Raw genomic sequence first — 16889 nt, 5'->3', positions numbered from 1 at the left:
TCCTTTTCTTCTCTCCTGCTCAAACCACATCCACAAAGCATTGTCTATATTTCATTTTTAGGCCCCTTCAAAGTCTTGCATATTTTCAGTCCTTTCTCAACATCAGTCATCACTGAATGACTTTCAGAATTTTCCTAAATTTTTTTCTCCAGTCTTTAACAGTTGGTATGACAACCCCTATGTCTCTTGCAATGTTTCAAAGAGACTCATACTGTGTCTGTCCCTAAACATACTTTCAGTTTTTCTGCTAAAGACAGTGTCATGTGTTTACATTTAGTTAATGCCATGATTAAGCTTTACACACTTTAATATGTAATAAGAACACTGTCACTAGTTTACATCTGAATTGTGTGCACAACATTTACTGATTGAATTAGAAACCAATTATTTCATACTAAAACTCATTGAACTACTCTGTGTACCAACAGCAAACTAGTCTACTTATACAAAATGCAGACAATGAGTCATCAACAAGTGCAGACAAACGTCGCAAATGGGATGGTTGAACTAACGGGGAGCTGGATCATCCGAGATCAAATTAGCAAGATTCTACTGTATTAACATCCACATTTCTTTAGAGCCCAATTATTGTAAGTAAAAATTCACAGAAAACTAAGCTCATACAGAGGCAAACTAACAGCTGTTCTTAACATGCACCACCCACAAAGTGAAGAGAAATTGGGAATGGGGTAACAAGAGAAAGATAACATTGGTACACTGTGTACCCTGCATCTCACTGCATGGTAACTTGTAGTGAAGACATGTACGGTTATTTGTAGATAACAATGCAGGAGGACTAAAAGAATCAAATCTAAAAGCATAATAAAATAGCCCACCAAAGCATTTTCAAAGGATATGTTGACAGAAAAAAAAAAGTTCAGCAATGTAAAGGAGTATAAGACATTTGAAATCCTTGCATTTTATTATGTCCAAGAAAGGGAGACTTGGCTGAATTAAAATGGATGAAATGCAAAAAAGGAATTTTTCTCCTATACTGTGTAGTCTTGACACAACTTGACTAGTAGAAGGGATCAGTTGGTAGGACATGTTTTGAGGCATCAAGGGATCACAAATTTAGCATTGGAGGGCACCGTGGAGGGTAAAAATCGTAGAGGGAGACCAAGAGATGAATACACTACGCAGATTCAGAAGGATGTAGGTTGCAGTAGGTACTGGGAGATGAAGAATCTTGCACAGGATAGAGTAGCATGGAGAGCTGCATCAAACCAGTCTCAGGACTGAAGACCACAACAACAACAACTGTGTAGTCTGGCTGGTTTCAGGCTAAAGGACTTAACAGCAAGGTCACCAGAATCTTGCTCAACAGATAGTTGATCTGGAGTTAATGAAGTCAACCAGAAATTTGATCAAATTATTAAAATATGTAAGAGTAGCAAATTAAGGTCTTGCAATCAAAGCTGATGCCAGAGCTGAGAAATAATTTAAAAAGAAAGAAACTTCATGCTTAAAAACTTCATGGATGCCAGACAGATAGACAACACCAAAATTAGGTGAGAGAAATAATCAGGGTGGGGCCAGGTGAGTGTCCCCCAGAGATCTGTATATGATGGAAGCCACCTCTCCCACAGCTGTCCCACGCTCAAACCGTTCAACATCCCACCGACATTACCATTCCTGTGTTAATTTTTCTGTCTCCAAAATATCTGCAATGATTTGGGTTAACACTGTGAGAGAATTTGGTCCTAGAATTTTCAGTAACTCAGCAATAATTCCATCTTCACCAGATGTTCTATTGTTTTTTTTTTCAATTTAATGTGTTTGTGAATGTCTTCTTGTGAAGGTGGAGATGATTAAGCGTGTGTATAAGTAGGTCTTTCTTTAGGGAACCTAAAAGGTGGTTCCGGACAATTAGGGTGTGTTGAGAAATAATGTGCCAGTTCCTTACAGTTTTCCTGGTTAGTGAGTGCAAGTTTTCCATCAGATTTCTCGAAACATAAATTCTGTGTGCTGTACCCGCAAATTTTTTCTGAAGAAGTTCTGTAAAAATCTTATGTATTGTAGTTGCGGAAGTTTTCTTCGATTAACTTCAGTTGGGTTTTCAGGTATTTTCTTTTGACCTGCCTAATGATTTTTCCACTTGTTTGCTAGTTTCATAAAAGTAGTGAAGATTTTCCAATGTTTTCTTTCTGTTGTTGTTAAGTTTTCCCAAAGCTTTATCACACTCTGTATCCCATCATCATGGATGTTTTGTATTTTTTTCTTCAAGGGGATTAAATCTTTAGCCTTCTGTATTATTTTACTGTGAAATTTTTTCCAATTATCTGCCTGGACTTTTTCCAGTTCTTCTCCAAGCTTAGTTTCTTTGATTCTTCTAGTGCCAAATTTCTGCTGGTGCACTTTCTTGCAGTGGACTCTCTTTGGGGTAAATTTCATTTTAATCCGTGTTAGGTAGTGGTCTGAATCTATGTTTGCATCTCTGCGGACTTGTATGTCACGAACTTCCTTCTGTAGATGATACAAGATGGCAACAAGATCAATCTGATATTCACTGAGCTCTTTTATTGGGGATTTCAGGTCTTTTGTTTTCGGGAATTCTTCCTCAAGAATGTTGACATGATTTTAAGGTTGTTTAGTTGGCATAGTTCGATAAGCCTTTTTCCGTTTTTATTGGTAAATTTATGGGTGGGATATATTCCTACAGTTTTCCAGTATTGTTTTTCTTTGCCTATCTAAGCACTGAAATTACTTAATAAGATTTTGGTGCCCTGCTTTGGAATTTTAGCAATTATTTTCTCAAGCTTGGTCCAGAATTTCTCCACAGTATGTGGATCCTTTCTGTTAGCAATGTTAGTGTGGGCATGAACATTAATGAAGGCATATTTATTGATAGTGCACTGCGTGCGTATTGTCGTAAGGTGGTTGCTTATGGCGCACACGTATCTTATGGAGTTTTATATTGTTATGTATGACAAAAGCCATTATCAGAAGTGGAGCACCTTTAGCGATGCTTTTTTCTGTTTTACATTTAAAGATGTGGTAATTTCCATAATCTACTGTGGCTTCATCTGTGGCTTGTGTATCTTGAAGGTCTAAAATCTGAATTTTTTGTCACTCTAACTCCTGTACTTGGTTGTGTAATTTTCCCAGTTGAATTGGAGCGTTGATATTAAATTTGCCTATGTAAGTGATAGTTTTGGATGCACGTTTGCTGGAGAACTCAGATTTTCTCTGTGTTCATGATTGCCCAGGTCTCCCAGACGCTGAAGACCCAGTTGCCGCCTGTTGGTGGATGGATTGTGTACCACCTGGTATAAAATTGTTATAAAGTACTGCATACTCTCTACACATTTTGTTGTTGGCAGATGTGTGAGTGTGCAGAGTGTTTTATTGTTGTGTAGGGTGCATTTTCTTTGAAGCTGAAGTTTTATTTTGGTGTTATTCTATTCTTTATTTCTTTACGTTTTACTGCTGCAGTATTATTCTGCAGTAGTGGGCTAAAGTAAAACTTATTGTTGGAGTATCAGTTCTTACCAGTCAAAGTTAAAAGAATTTAACTGAAAAGTAAAACAATGAAAATTTACTGGAATCCTAAAAAAATGGCATGAAAAGATTCAGAATCAGATTTCTTTTGTTACATAGGTTTTAATATATGAGCAGATTCTAAGTAAACATTATCCTAGAAAGATAGTGAGGAATAGATAAACAAACTGTGCCAGACTTTACCATGACCAGTACAACTTCCATGTAAAATGAACACAACACAATAAAAGTACCTAAGATTAAAAACAGCCGTCAGATATGAGGCAATAACTTTGTACTAATTGTTAAGAAAGGTCTGTTCCAGGCTCACACATTAATTTTAAACAAAATGGGATTCTTCAAGAACAACAGTTAATGAACATTCATATTCTATGACATATATTTCCAAATCTCTTGATACTTCATTATGAGAAGGAAAGATGCTACTCACCATATAGCGGAGATGCTGAGTCACAGATAGGCACAACAAAAAGATTTTCACACTTACAGTTTTCGGCAATGGCCTTTGTCAACAGCAGACACACATACGCACACACAAACTCATGCAAATGCAACTCACACACATGACTGCAGTCTCAGGCAACTGAAACCACAATTCAGTTCAGTTCCAGTTGTCTGAGACTGCAGTCATGTGTGTGAGTTGCATTTGCGTGAGTGTTTGTGTGTGTATGTGTGTGTATTGTTGACAAAGGCCATTGGCCGAAAGGTTCAAGTGAGGAAATCTTTTTGTTGTGCCTATCTGCGATTCAGCATCTCTGCTATATGGTGAGCAGAACTCTCCTTCTCATAAATTGTTACATTCCACCCTAGATTCTCCATTGTATCTCTTAATACTTTGATTTCCACTGAAATTTTCTGCAGTTTTATTACACTTGTGTATGTTGCAACCACACAAATTAATTCACAACTACAGTCAAATATCAGTGCTCATGCATTACTGAGAAGATTTTAGAAATTAAAAACTAAATGACTTACTGTAGACACAAATTTTGGTTTGGTGCTACTCAAGTAGCCATGATGGTTGCACATTAGAAGCACAAGTACTGTACTGCTCTCTCCTGGAATACAATCATCTCCATGAAGTTCTATGCGGATTCCTCCATTGACGTAGCTTATTTCCTTTGTCGTGTAACCTGCACAAGCGAGCAAAATAAGTACCACTTTTCTACATTTCCATGCATAAAACCGGCTGTAAATGTATATTCTGCATGCAACACCTAAAAATTCTTATTAATAACACAATTAAATAACGTATGTCGAAAAATCAAACACAATTGTTTTCTAAATAAATACAACAAAGTTTAGTAATATCCAAAATGAATAGTTTTAACTTTAAAATCCATTCAACTCTACTAGAAGGTATCTGAAGAACTTCTGCCTTCCAGAGTAGTGTGTGTTAGACTAAATAATGCTCTCGTCTATAGTTACAAAGTACTTTAAATAGAAAATCACAGTGCAGACTCATTCAGATAAAATATAAACTTAGCCTGTTGCCAAAATTACATTTAACCACAATTGCTGTGCAAATTTAATCCCCATTATTTCTGATCAAGTTGGGAAGAATTTATCAGGTTTTGGGCCCTTGTAATTCATAGCACAGCATTCTGGGATTTAAGAAGAACAATAAACTCCACAAATACAATTCTAGGAGACTGTAATGGCTAACTGGAACACCTTGTCACACATTGTGCACTGGATAGTAATAATTTTCGGTTTTAGCTAATAATTTTGTGAAGTTTTGTTGGTATTGGTATTAGTTGTGGTTTAGTAGTATTTATGCAAATAGTTGCTTTCTTAGTAGAGATTGAATTTCGAGACCACTATTGTTAGTTCTATAAATAGTTATACTGGTGTAACTGAACTTAGGTAATGTAGTTGTATAGTTTTTTACAGTAACTGTAAAATTTCACCATGAGTGAGAAGTGTGGGCTCTGTGGTAGGTTTGTGAGTAGTGGGTTACGGCGTGGGATTTTTTTCAAAGTATTGTCACTGGGGCGAATGAAATGGGGAAGCCAGTGGGCATTCTAGTGAGATCCTCTGCTGGGAATGCAGAATCCGTAATAGAAATAAGTTGATAAAGGAGCAGGAGCATAAAATTTGTGCCCTTCAGGTGCAGTTACAACACGCTAACGAAGAACTAGATAAGTGAGGAGGGTGAAGCATGCTAGGGAATGGGAACTGGCAGTTGGCAAGACGGCAGCTAGGAGGAGGAGGTATTCAGATAGTTATACTTTGTATGTATGCAATAGATTTGACCAACTGTCAAGAGTTGAGTGGAGAGGAGCCTCTAGTAGCTGTAGGTGTATGTAACATGCAGCAGTCCTCAGCAGTTAGGAGGCCTAGGTCAGTTGCAAAGACTAACAGAATAACAGAAAGAAGAAGGTTCAGCTGCTAGGTAGTTCGCACAGTAGAGTTGTGGGCCAGCAGCTGCAGAAAGTGTTGGGGGGGGGGGTGGGGGTGAGTACCAGGTCACCAGCATTCATTATGAACCCTACTGCACAGTTGGCTCAGGTGACTGACAGCATACGGGAGTTATGTAGAAATTTTATGGAGGACCAGGTAGTGATAGTAGGTGGAGCAGAGAACAGTCTTGATTGGGACGGGGAATATGATGTAGGTGGTGACCTGGTAAAGATAGCTACTCAAACTGGTGGCATTGATGTGCATTTCATGCAACTGTTTCCGCGTCATGATCAGCCTCATCTTAATGCAGCTGTTAGGCGCGTTAACATGGGGCTGGAGAAGGAGCTGATGGCAGAAGGCATAAGGGTCACATTTCAGTGGTACCAGTTGGGCCTATCAGTAGGTCGGGTTTCACTAGGCATGGCCTGCACCTCAATATGGTATGGGAAGGGGAGGGTGGCGAAGTCTATAGGTGACAGTGTAGTGGGTGGTGATGGAATCACCCATGGAAAAATTCCTGTAGTAGTTGGTGTAAGAGCTGCAACTTTTTTAGATTGAAGTCAGCTGATATGTATGCCTGCTTAAAGGAAGTCCCTCTAACTAAGGGCTCACCTTCAGAGGACGTCATGTTTCCAAGTAGAGAAGGAATTACCATATTTCATCAAAATATAAAAGGCATTGAAGATAAAGTTAGTGAACTGCTTATCGACACTGACTCTGAAATTTATTGCTATATCGGAGGACCACTTAAATAATTTGACAATTCAGAGGCTTCCTTTAGCAGGATACAGATTAACTGGCTGTTTTTCAAGAACTTCCTCACAGGATGAGGGAGTGGCCATGTTCGTAGAAAACAGTATTCCATTTGAGTCCATAGATGTTTCATGGCACTGCACTGAACAGATATTTGAATGTTGTGCAGGAGCAGATGAATTTAGTGAAAGTAAACTTCTAATTGTTGTTGTTTACAGGTCCCCTAACTCCAACTTCAGAGCATTTCTGCTCAAGCTAGAGAGAGTTCTTGATTCACTTTATACGAAGTACCAGGAATTAGTTATATGTGATGACTTCAGCATTAATTTTGTATATGATGGTGCCAGAAAAAGAATGTTGGTACAGCTCCTAAATTCATCTCATGCAGACTGTGTTTTTTCCAACCAGGGTGCAGGGGAACAGTAGCACAGCCATAGACAATATCTTTATTCATTCTTCATTACTAAATGAGCATTCCTGTTAGTAAAAGGGTGAATGGCCTTTCTGACCATGATGCACAAATTTTAACACTAAAAGGCTTTTGTACTCAAACAAATGTCATATATAATTACAAACTATGTAGGAAAGTTAATCCAATAGCAATAGAGAGTTTTTTAAACTTTGTCAAGGAACAAGAGTTGCAGCATTTTTATAGAGCCGATAACATAGATGATAAATATAATGCTTTCCTTAACACATTTCTCATGCTCTTTGGGAACTGCTTTACATTAGAACCTTCTAAACGGGGTACCAGCAGTAATAGGCAGCCTGGATGGCTGACTAGTGGGATAAGGATATCATGTAGAACGAAGCACGAATTATATCAAAATGTTAGAAGTAGTCACAACCAAGCTGCAGTAGCCCATAACAAATAATACTATAAGGTGCTTAAAAATATTATTAGGAAGACAAAGAGTATGTGGTATACAGAGAGAATAGCTAATTCACACAATAAAATTAAATCCATATGGTCAGTTGTGAAGGAAGTGTCTGGTCAGCACCACAAGGTCGACGATATAAAGTCAGTTTTTAGTAAAAATATTTCTGTTACTGATAAATCAGATATATGTACAGCGAAAAGTAGTGTCAGTGTCATCGTAACTGCCATCTGTGTCACGTCTGCTGTGCAGGGAGCTACGTTAATTTAAGTATTAACTGTATTTTTCTTACTTGCCACTTCTTCTTCCATGTGTTTTTGCTTTTAGGAAGCTTTAATTGTCGAGTGCTACTAATTGTGTTCCATAGATTTCGGGTTTGTTTTGCATACAGTCAGAGAGAGTCCCTTCAGTCAGCCATAGTGCCAGTAGAGCTAGTGTTTGTTTTGAATATGGTCCAGAGACAGGTAGTGCTATTTTCATTGTTTCCCACAAGAAGTGTCCAGTAACCACAGTTTAGCCAACTATCAGCCGCCTTTAGTGAATTAGCAGTCTACTTAAAAGTTGATTAACTCTCTACAGTAAATTGATTTCTTAGAATGGATACAATGTGCGACTGCTGTGTACGGACGCAGGAGGAGCTGGCCACTTTTCGTGAACAGCTGAACGTGTTGACGGCCGCGATCAGCCGTCTTCAGGCTGCTGCCTCGGAGTGTAGCGGCAGTGGGGAGTCTGGTGCGGCGCATGGTACACCCCAGGTGTTACATGCTTCACCCACTGTCCCTGCTGTCGAGACATCTTCGCGTGTACTGGGCGCGGTTGGGCCACCCTCTCCCCAAGGGGAGTGGTGGGTTCAGCGGCGTTCGCGGCGCACAAAGTTTGGCCGTGTAGCATCGTCCGCTCTGCCTGTGAGTGGACATGTGGCCGCTCCTTCAGCAAGGTCCGAGCAGACACACGGGGGGAGGGTTTTATTAGTGATGGGAGCTCCAACAGTAGGCGGGTGATGGAGCCCCTTAGGGAAATAGCGGAAAGGTCGGGGAAGAAGGCCAGTGTTCACTCTGTCTGCTTGCCAGGGGGTCTCATCCGAGATGTGGAGGAGGCCCTGCCGGTGGCGATAGAGAGAGCTGGGTGCCGCCCGACTGCAAATTGTTGCTCATGTCGGCACCAATGACTCCTTCCGTCTGGGTTCAGAGGTCATCCTCAGTTCATACAGGCGGTTGGCGGACTTGGTGAAGGCGGAAAGCCTCGCTCCCGGGGTGGAATCTGAGCTAACTATTTGTAGTATCGTTCCCAGAACCAATCGCGGTCCTCTGGTTTGGAGCTGAGTGGAAGGCCTAAACCAGAGGCTCAGACGATTCTGCGGAGATCTGGGGTGCAAATTTCTCAACCTCCGCTATCGGGTGGAGAAATGTAGGGTCCCCCTGAATAGGTCAGGCGGGCACTACACGCAGGAAGCGGCTACAAGGGTAGCAGAGTACGTGTGAGGAGTGCACATGTGGGTTTTTTAGGTTAGAGAATTCCCTCCCTAGGCCCGACAAGACGCCGGTAAAATTCAACGGGGAATAACAATATTAATCTGCTAATAGTAAACTGCAGGAGCGTCTATAGAAAGGTCCCAGAACTGCTCTCATTAATAAACGGTCACAATACCCACACAGTACTAGGGAGAGAAAGTTGGCTGAAACCAGAAGTGAACAGTAACGAAATTCTAAACTCAGATTGGAATGTATACTGCAGAGACAGGCTGGACAGTGAAGGGGGAGGCATGTTTATTGCGATATGAAGTGCAATAGTATCGAAGGAAATTGACAGAGATCCTAAATGTGAAATAATTTGGGTGAAGGTCACAGTTAAAGCGGGCTCAGACATGGTAATTGGATGTCTTTATAGGCCCCCTGGCTCAGCTGCTGTTGTGGCTGAGCACCTGAAGGATAATTTGGAAAATATTTCGAGTAGATTTCTCCACCATGTTATAGTTCTGGGTGGAGATTTTAATTTGCCGGACATAGACTGGGAGACTCAAACGTTCATAATTGGTGGCAGGGACAAAGAATCCACTGAAATTTTTTTAAGTGCTTTATCTGAAAACTACCTTGAGCAGTTAAACAGAGAACCAACTCGTGGCGATAACATATTAGACTTTCTGGTGACAAACTGACCCGAACTATTTGAAACATTTAACGCAGAACAGGGAATCAGCGATCATAAAGCGGTTACTGCATCGATGATTTCAGCCGTAAATAGAAATATTAAAAAAGGTAGGAAGATTTTTGTTTAGACAAAGTGACAAAAAGCAGATTTCAGAGTACCTGATGGCTCAACACAAAAGTTTTGTCTCAAGTACAGATAGTGTTGAGGATCAGCGGACAAAGTTCAAAACCATCGTACAATATGTGTTAGATGAGTATGTGCCAAGCTAGATCGTAAGAGATGGAAAAGAGCCACCGTGGTACAACAACCGAGTTAGAAAACTGCTGCGGAAGCAAAGGGAACTTCACAGCAAGCATAAACATAGCCAAAGCCTTGCAGACAAACAAAAATTACGCGAAGCGAAATGTAGTGTGAGGAGGGCTATGCGAGAGGCGTTCAATGAATTCGAAAGTAAAGTTCTATGTACTGACTTGGCAGAAAATCCTAAGAAATTTTGGGCTTATGTCAAAGCGGTAGGTGGATCAAAACAAAATGTCCGGACACTCTGTGACCAAAATGGTACTGAAACAGTGGATGACAGACTAAAGGCCGAAATAATAAATGTCTTTTTCCAAAGCTGTTTCACAGAGGAAGACTGCACTGTAGTTCCTTCTATAGATTGTCGCACCGACGACAAAATGGTAGATATCGAAATAGACGACGGAGGGATAGAGAAACAATTAAAATCGCTCAAAAGAGGAAAGGCCGCTGGACCTGATGGGATACCACTTCGATTTTACACAGTGTACGCGAAGGAACTTGCCCCCCTTCTTGCAGTGGTGTACCGTAGGTCTCTTAGAAGAGCGTAGCATTCCAAAGGATTGGAAAAGGGCACAGGTCATCCCCGTTTTGAAGAAGGGATGTCAAGCAGATGTGCAGAACTATAGACCTGTATCTCTAACGTTTATCAGTTGTAGAATTTTGGAACACGTATTATGTTTGAGTATAATGACTTTTCTGGAGACTAGAAATCTACTCTGTAGGAATCAGCATGGGTTTCGAAAAAGAGGATCGTGTGAAACCCAGCTCGCGCTATTCGTCCACAAGACTCAGGGGGCCATAGACACGGGTTCCCAGGTAGATGCCGTGTTCCTTGACTTCTGCAGGGCGTTCGATACAGTTCCCCACAGCCGTTTAATGAACAAAGTAAGAGCATATGGACTATCAGACCAATTGTGTGATTGGATTGAAGAGTTCCTAGATAACAGAACGCAGCAAGTCATTCTCAATGGGGCGAGGTCTTCCGAAGTAAGAGTGATTTCAGGTGTGCCGCAGGGGAGTGTCGTAGGACTGTTGCTATTCACAATATACATAAATGACCTTGTGGATGACATCAGAAGTTCACTGAGGCTTTTTGCGGATGATGCTGTGGTATATCGAGAGGTTGTAACAATGGAAAATTGTACTGAAATGCAGGAGGATCTGCAGCGAATTGACGCATTGTGCAGGGAATGGCAACTGAATCTCAATGTAGACAAGTGTAATGTGCTGCGAATACATAGAAAGAAAGATCCCTTATCATTTAGCTACAATATAGCAGGTCAGCAACTGGAAGCAGTTAATTCCATAAATTATCTGGGAGTACGCATTAGGAGTGATTTAAAATGGAATGATCATATAAAGTTGATTGTCGCTAAAGCAGATGCCAGACTGAGATTCATTGGAAGAATCCTAAGGAAATGCAATCCGAAAACGCTTGTTCGCCCACTGCTTGAATACTGCTCAGCAGTGTGGGATCCGTACCAGATAAGGTTGATAGAAGAGAGAGAGAAGATCCAAAGGAGAGCAGCGCGCTTCGTTACAGGATCATTTAGTAATCGCGAAAGCGTTACGGAGATGATAGATGAACTCCAGTGGAAGACTCTTCAGGAGAGACGCTCAGTAGCTCATTACGGGCTTTTGTTGAAGTTTCGAGAACATACCTTCACTGAGGAGTCAAGCAGTATATTGCTGCCTCCTACGTATATCTCGCGGAGAGACCATGAGGATAAAATCAGAGAGATTAGAGCCCACACAGAGGCATACTGACAATCCTCCTTTCCACGAAAAATACGAGACTGGAACAGAAGGGAGAACCGATAGAGGTACTCAAGGTACCCTCCGCCACACACCGTCAAGTGGCTTGCAGAGTATGGATGTAGATGTAGATGTAGATATTTAAAAATCTTTTTCTGAGCATTGCTGGTGAATTAAGTAAAAATTTAGTTTCTACAGGGAATCATATTACTCTCTTGGCAAATGTCTTTCCGAGACTGATGTCTGTAATACTTCTCTGTGATACAGACAAGGGGGAGATTGAGTCAATACTTAAATCACTCTAAACCAAGGACTCTCATGTATATGATTGAGTGCCTAGCAGAATAATAAAGTACTGTGCTGCACATGTTAGTCCTGTATTTAGCCACATTTGTAATTTTTCCTTTAGGAATGGTCAGTTTCCTGTACTCAGTAGTAAAGCCACTTTATAAAAGGGAAGAAAGAGATAATGTTGACAATTTTAGACCTATTTCTATGCCATCAGTTATTGGTAAAGTTATTGAAAAAGCTGTGTATGTAAGGATAATTGATCATTTTATATCACGCCATTTGCTATCAAATGTACAGTTCAGCTTTAGAAGTTGTTTAACGACTGAAAATGCTATATTCTCTTTTCTCTGTGAGGTACTGGATGGGTTAAACTAAAGGTTTAAAACACTAGGCATATTCTTTGATTTAAATAAGGCATTTGATTGTGGTGAGCAAAAAATACTGATTCAGAAGTTGGACTATTATGGAATACGGGGAGTAGCCCACAATTGGTTCACCTCTTACTTTAGAAACAGCAAAAGGCCATTATCCACAATGTTGAGAATGGCTGTGATATGGGGTTTAAGTGGGGTACTGTCAAGTGATGGGTATCCCAGGGATCAGTGTTGAGGCCACTCCTGTTCCTTATTTATGCAAATGACATGCCCTCTAGTCTTACAGGTAACTCTAAAATATTTCTGTTTGCTGATGACACTAGCTTGATAGCAAAGGATGTTGTGTGCAACACTGGCTTGGTTTAAAATAGTGCAGTTCATGACTTAACTTCATGGCTTGTAGAAAATAAACTAAAGCTAAATCACAGTTAGACTCAGTTTAGCAGTTTCTAACACACAATTCAACAAAACCTGACATTTTAATTTCACAGAATGGGCATATGATTAGTGAAACTGAACAGTTCAAATTTCTAGGTGTTCAAATAGATAGTGAACTGTTGTGGAAATCCCACGTCCAGGATCTTGTTCAAAGACTTAATGCTGCCATTTTTACTATTCGAACGGTATCTCAAGTTAGTGATCGTTCAACATGGAAATTACTCTACTTTGCTTACTTTCATTTGCTTATGTCATATGCTATTATATTTTGGGGCAACTCTACCCATTCTAAAAGGATATTTTCGGCTCAGAAATGGGTGGTTCGGGCAGTAAGTGGTGTAAGTTCATGAACCTCTTGTCAACCCCTGCTCATGATTCTGGGTATTTTGACATTGGCCTCTCAATATATATATTCCTTACTGTCATTTCTTGTTAACAATACTAGCTTATTCTGAAGAATAAGCAGCATTCACTCACTTAATACTCGCTCGAAATCAAACCTGTGTTTGGATCGGACTTGCTTAACTCTTGTGCAGAAAGGTGTGCAGTATACTGCTGCATCCATTTTCAATAAGCTACCACTCAGATCAAAAATCTTAGCCCTAATCCACGTGCTTTCAAATCTAAATTGAAGAGTTTCCTCATGGATCACTTGCTCTATTCTGTTGAGGAATTCCTTAAAAAATTAAGCTGATTCTTGTTGTATTGTTGATTGCGTTTACTTAAACTTATAGATTGACTTTTTTCAGGTTCATAAACATTTTCTTTTTATCTGTTATTACTTTTATGTTGTAATTTCATGTACAGACACATTCCATGACCTTGGAGATTTGCTCCGCAATTTGGTCCTATGGAACTTGGTGTATAAATAAAAAATAAAAAACCTGGTACCTACATCACTACAAGGGTGACTTGGGTTCTTCCACACAACATCAACAGCTGGAGATAAGAAATTACTCTTCAGCATGTACTTGGTCCCTGGCAATCATTTTGGCTATACTCACAGCAATCAGTTTGGTGTGAGAATGTTGCTCATACCAGCACACACAGCTGAAGAAAATCAATTTCAGTCACGTTTCAAGTTACATACTCATCAGCCGATAGTGCCAGATGGTGACACGAATGACACTTGCCAAAACATTGCAAAATTTCATTGTAGCCACTTGGTTTGAAATGTGAGAGCTTTTCATCGGTTATGTTGTTGTTTACTTGCTTTTAAATTTTGATGTCTACTTGCTTTTCAATTTATCTCCCCTTTTCCTCAACATAGTGGCATTATATCCTGTATTATACATTCACAGTTTGTACAGCACACCCTCTAGTAATTTTTAAAATGTTCCTTGCAAAATAGAGGAGTGTGAAGATAAAACCACTTTCTAGTCAGATAACATGAATCTAGATTACATTTAATAATTACTCCGCCCCATAAATTTACTGCCAAAGAGCTGTAGAAATTTTTGTGGTACGTAACACAAGAAGTACATCTAGGTCAGTGTTAGCTACCAGAATGCTTTCACACGTTCTTGACAGAAAGGTACCTCCTCTGCTCACAACACAGGAGTTCCATCCTATCAGCCACTGAGAGGCAGCGTTCAGTAGGCTTACTCACTTTGAAATCAATGTATAGTGCCTTTGTTATAACATTGTTAATTCCTGACTTATTCAGGATGGAGACAAGTGATCTAATAATATATAAAATGTTTAATAAAATTAATAAAACCTTTTAATGTCAGGATCACAAGAAAATATTATTATATGGTGACTAGTTTCAGTCGATCTCTAAAGATGGCTGCATAATGTTATTTACTTGCAATCTTGACATTAAAAGATTTTATTACATTTTTTAAAACTTATATAATATTAGATCACTTATCTCTGTCCTGAATATGTCAGGAATTAAAAAGTTTGTTATAAAGTCAACATACACCAGTTTCAAAGTGAGTAAGCCTGCCGAATGCTGCCTATGAATTGTTGATAGGATGAAATCTTAAAGATCTGGAAATCTTGTGTTGTGAGCAGAGGCGGTGCCTATCGGTCAAGAAGGTGTGATACACATTCTGGTAGCTATCGCTGATGTAGATGTACGTCTCATATTGTATGGAACATATACTGAAGGAGGAGATGGGCACGGAGATTCTATATCACCAAAATATTTCTCATCAGTCTCTCATGAATCTTTCATATCCTTCAATTTGGGGGGAAAATGTAGGATTGCTCTTCAATGCAATTAACATTTAAATTAGAGATCAGAATGCTGATTTACAGGCACTTACATTGAAACCTTGAGGAAATTTATAAACTCAATTTTATGTGATTTTGCTTTGTATGTGCATGAAATGGTGGATGAGAGATATTAAAAATGCAGTTAATCAAAATCATACTCACCAACAGCTATCTGCTGTTTGTCTTCCTTTTCCAAACATACACTGATATTTTCCTTGTTATCACATGGTGCAACTAGAGATCCGCACAAGTTGATGCGGAAACTTCCCACTTCAGTTTGCACAACATAGTCAGCTTTACTGTTATGCAAGCTTGTCATATCAAACTGATGGCTATAAATTGGTTCCACCACCATACAATTTTCTCCTTTCGCAACCTACAAAACAGAAGAATAACCTCAGTACAGATGGAAGAAAGAAATATATCGAACTAAAAGATAAATCAAAAAGAATGAATGTAAAACTTCTGTAAATCAAAGCAGGAACACTACCTTCATAGGGCAAGCAATGTTGGTTGGCCAAATAAACGAGGTCACACAATCAGCTGACTGGCTCTCAAATATTGGTGCTCCTTTGGTATTTGTACACTGAAATTTAATTATAGTTCGATACCGTCCTTCACCATTTGGACATAATGATCCCCCTAAAAATTAAATTCAGTAATTAAACATGACAATATAAAATAATATGATAGTGCAAAATCTTGTGACTTGGTAATGTTGGTGGTTGACAGAGCCACTTTCAGATGTGGCTCTGACTCTAATGAAGAAAGCGAAGAGGATCTCAGGATAGTACATTTCACCTTTCAAAGAGTGACAATGTTAATAAACTTCATTGAGGAAGTACATAATTATTTGTGACAGATCACAGCACTATTCATGCACAGAAAATCTAACCTATTTCTTACCCCTTGTCACAATCTGGATTGAGAATTCTTTCCACCTATTTTAAAGTAGCACAAGAAGTCAGCAGCTACTGTTTTCTTGTACCCTACTTCCTGCTAAGTAACATTTGAAGTACTCAGATCTTTGAGTGAACAGTTTCTTATTAATACAAATTACATTGCACCAAATTTTGTCTGCCATTATACAAAATTATTGTTACTCATTAAATGGCACAAACAATGCCACTGATGTGTTGGGTGTTTCATGAAGTCCCTGCAGTGGTTTTGTTTTCGATTGACCAACAGCATCCACCCCGCAATTTCAACTGTACTACTATACAGTTAATATCCCAAAAACATAGTTCAACTTTTCGTGCATGTGAATTGTAGTTTCGCCTTCAGCATTCAAGAATCACTGCCCACTGTCTAATATGTACATCAGTGTCTACTATGACGTGCAGGGCCTGATGACACAAATAAGCAGACAAATGAGATCGTTATTTTGTTTATTCCCTTTATTAATGTGTATGTGTGGATTTATGTCGATTTCCTTCCTTAGAGCGAGTAGCTATATGTAGGGTGCATAATACTAACTTGGCACCCACCCACGTGGAAATGCGTGTAGTAAAATGGCTTTTCTACAGTCTTTTAAGAATAACTTTGGCTGTTTCTCCTGCAGTATCACTTGTGTCCGATAAGCATTATATTAAATCATGCAGTGTGTCTACCGTAGTTGGTACTTTTATTTTACACTGAATAAATCTGCATCCAACTTAACTTAAGAGTGAGTTCACCTTCTAGTGTCCTTGTTTGGAGTGTACTGAATGCTATACAGCTATTGAATACTGATTCTGTACTGGAACATTGAAATTATTTGTGAAGGAACTATGAAGTTGAAAAAGAGTGAAAATTATAAAAAAAGGCATCAATATATCTTCAGTGC

The 16889-nt window shown here is 39.4% G+C and overlaps 1 protein-coding gene across 2 annotated transcripts in view; it reads right to left on the bottom strand.

Annotated features, from left to right (window-relative positions):
• Positions 1-16889, bottom strand: part of LOC124711315 (cation-independent mannose-6-phosphate receptor) — a 640574-nt gene that overhangs the window by 513661 nt on the left and 110024 nt on the right. For both annotated transcript variants that reach the window (XM_047241343.1, XM_047241335.1), the window contains exons 8-10: positions 15555-15706; positions 15227-15440; positions 4477-4634 (exon numbers count right to left, since the gene is read on the bottom strand). In XM_047241343.1, the coding sequence (XP_047097299.1) occupies positions 4477-4634; positions 15227-15440; positions 15555-15706 (524 nt within the window). The remainder of the gene's footprint in view (positions 1-4476; positions 4635-15226; positions 15441-15554; positions 15707-16889) is intronic.

Source organism: Schistocerca piceifrons, chromosome 1 (genome assembly GCF_021461385.2).
Source record: "Schistocerca piceifrons isolate TAMUIC-IGC-003096 chromosome 1, iqSchPice1.1, whole genome shotgun sequence".
Classification (NCBI taxonomy): Eukaryota; Metazoa; Arthropoda; class Insecta; order Orthoptera; family Acrididae; genus Schistocerca; species Schistocerca piceifrons.
The sequence above is the reverse complement of the archived record's forward strand: the minus strand, read 5'-3'. Positions and strand labels throughout refer to the sequence as shown.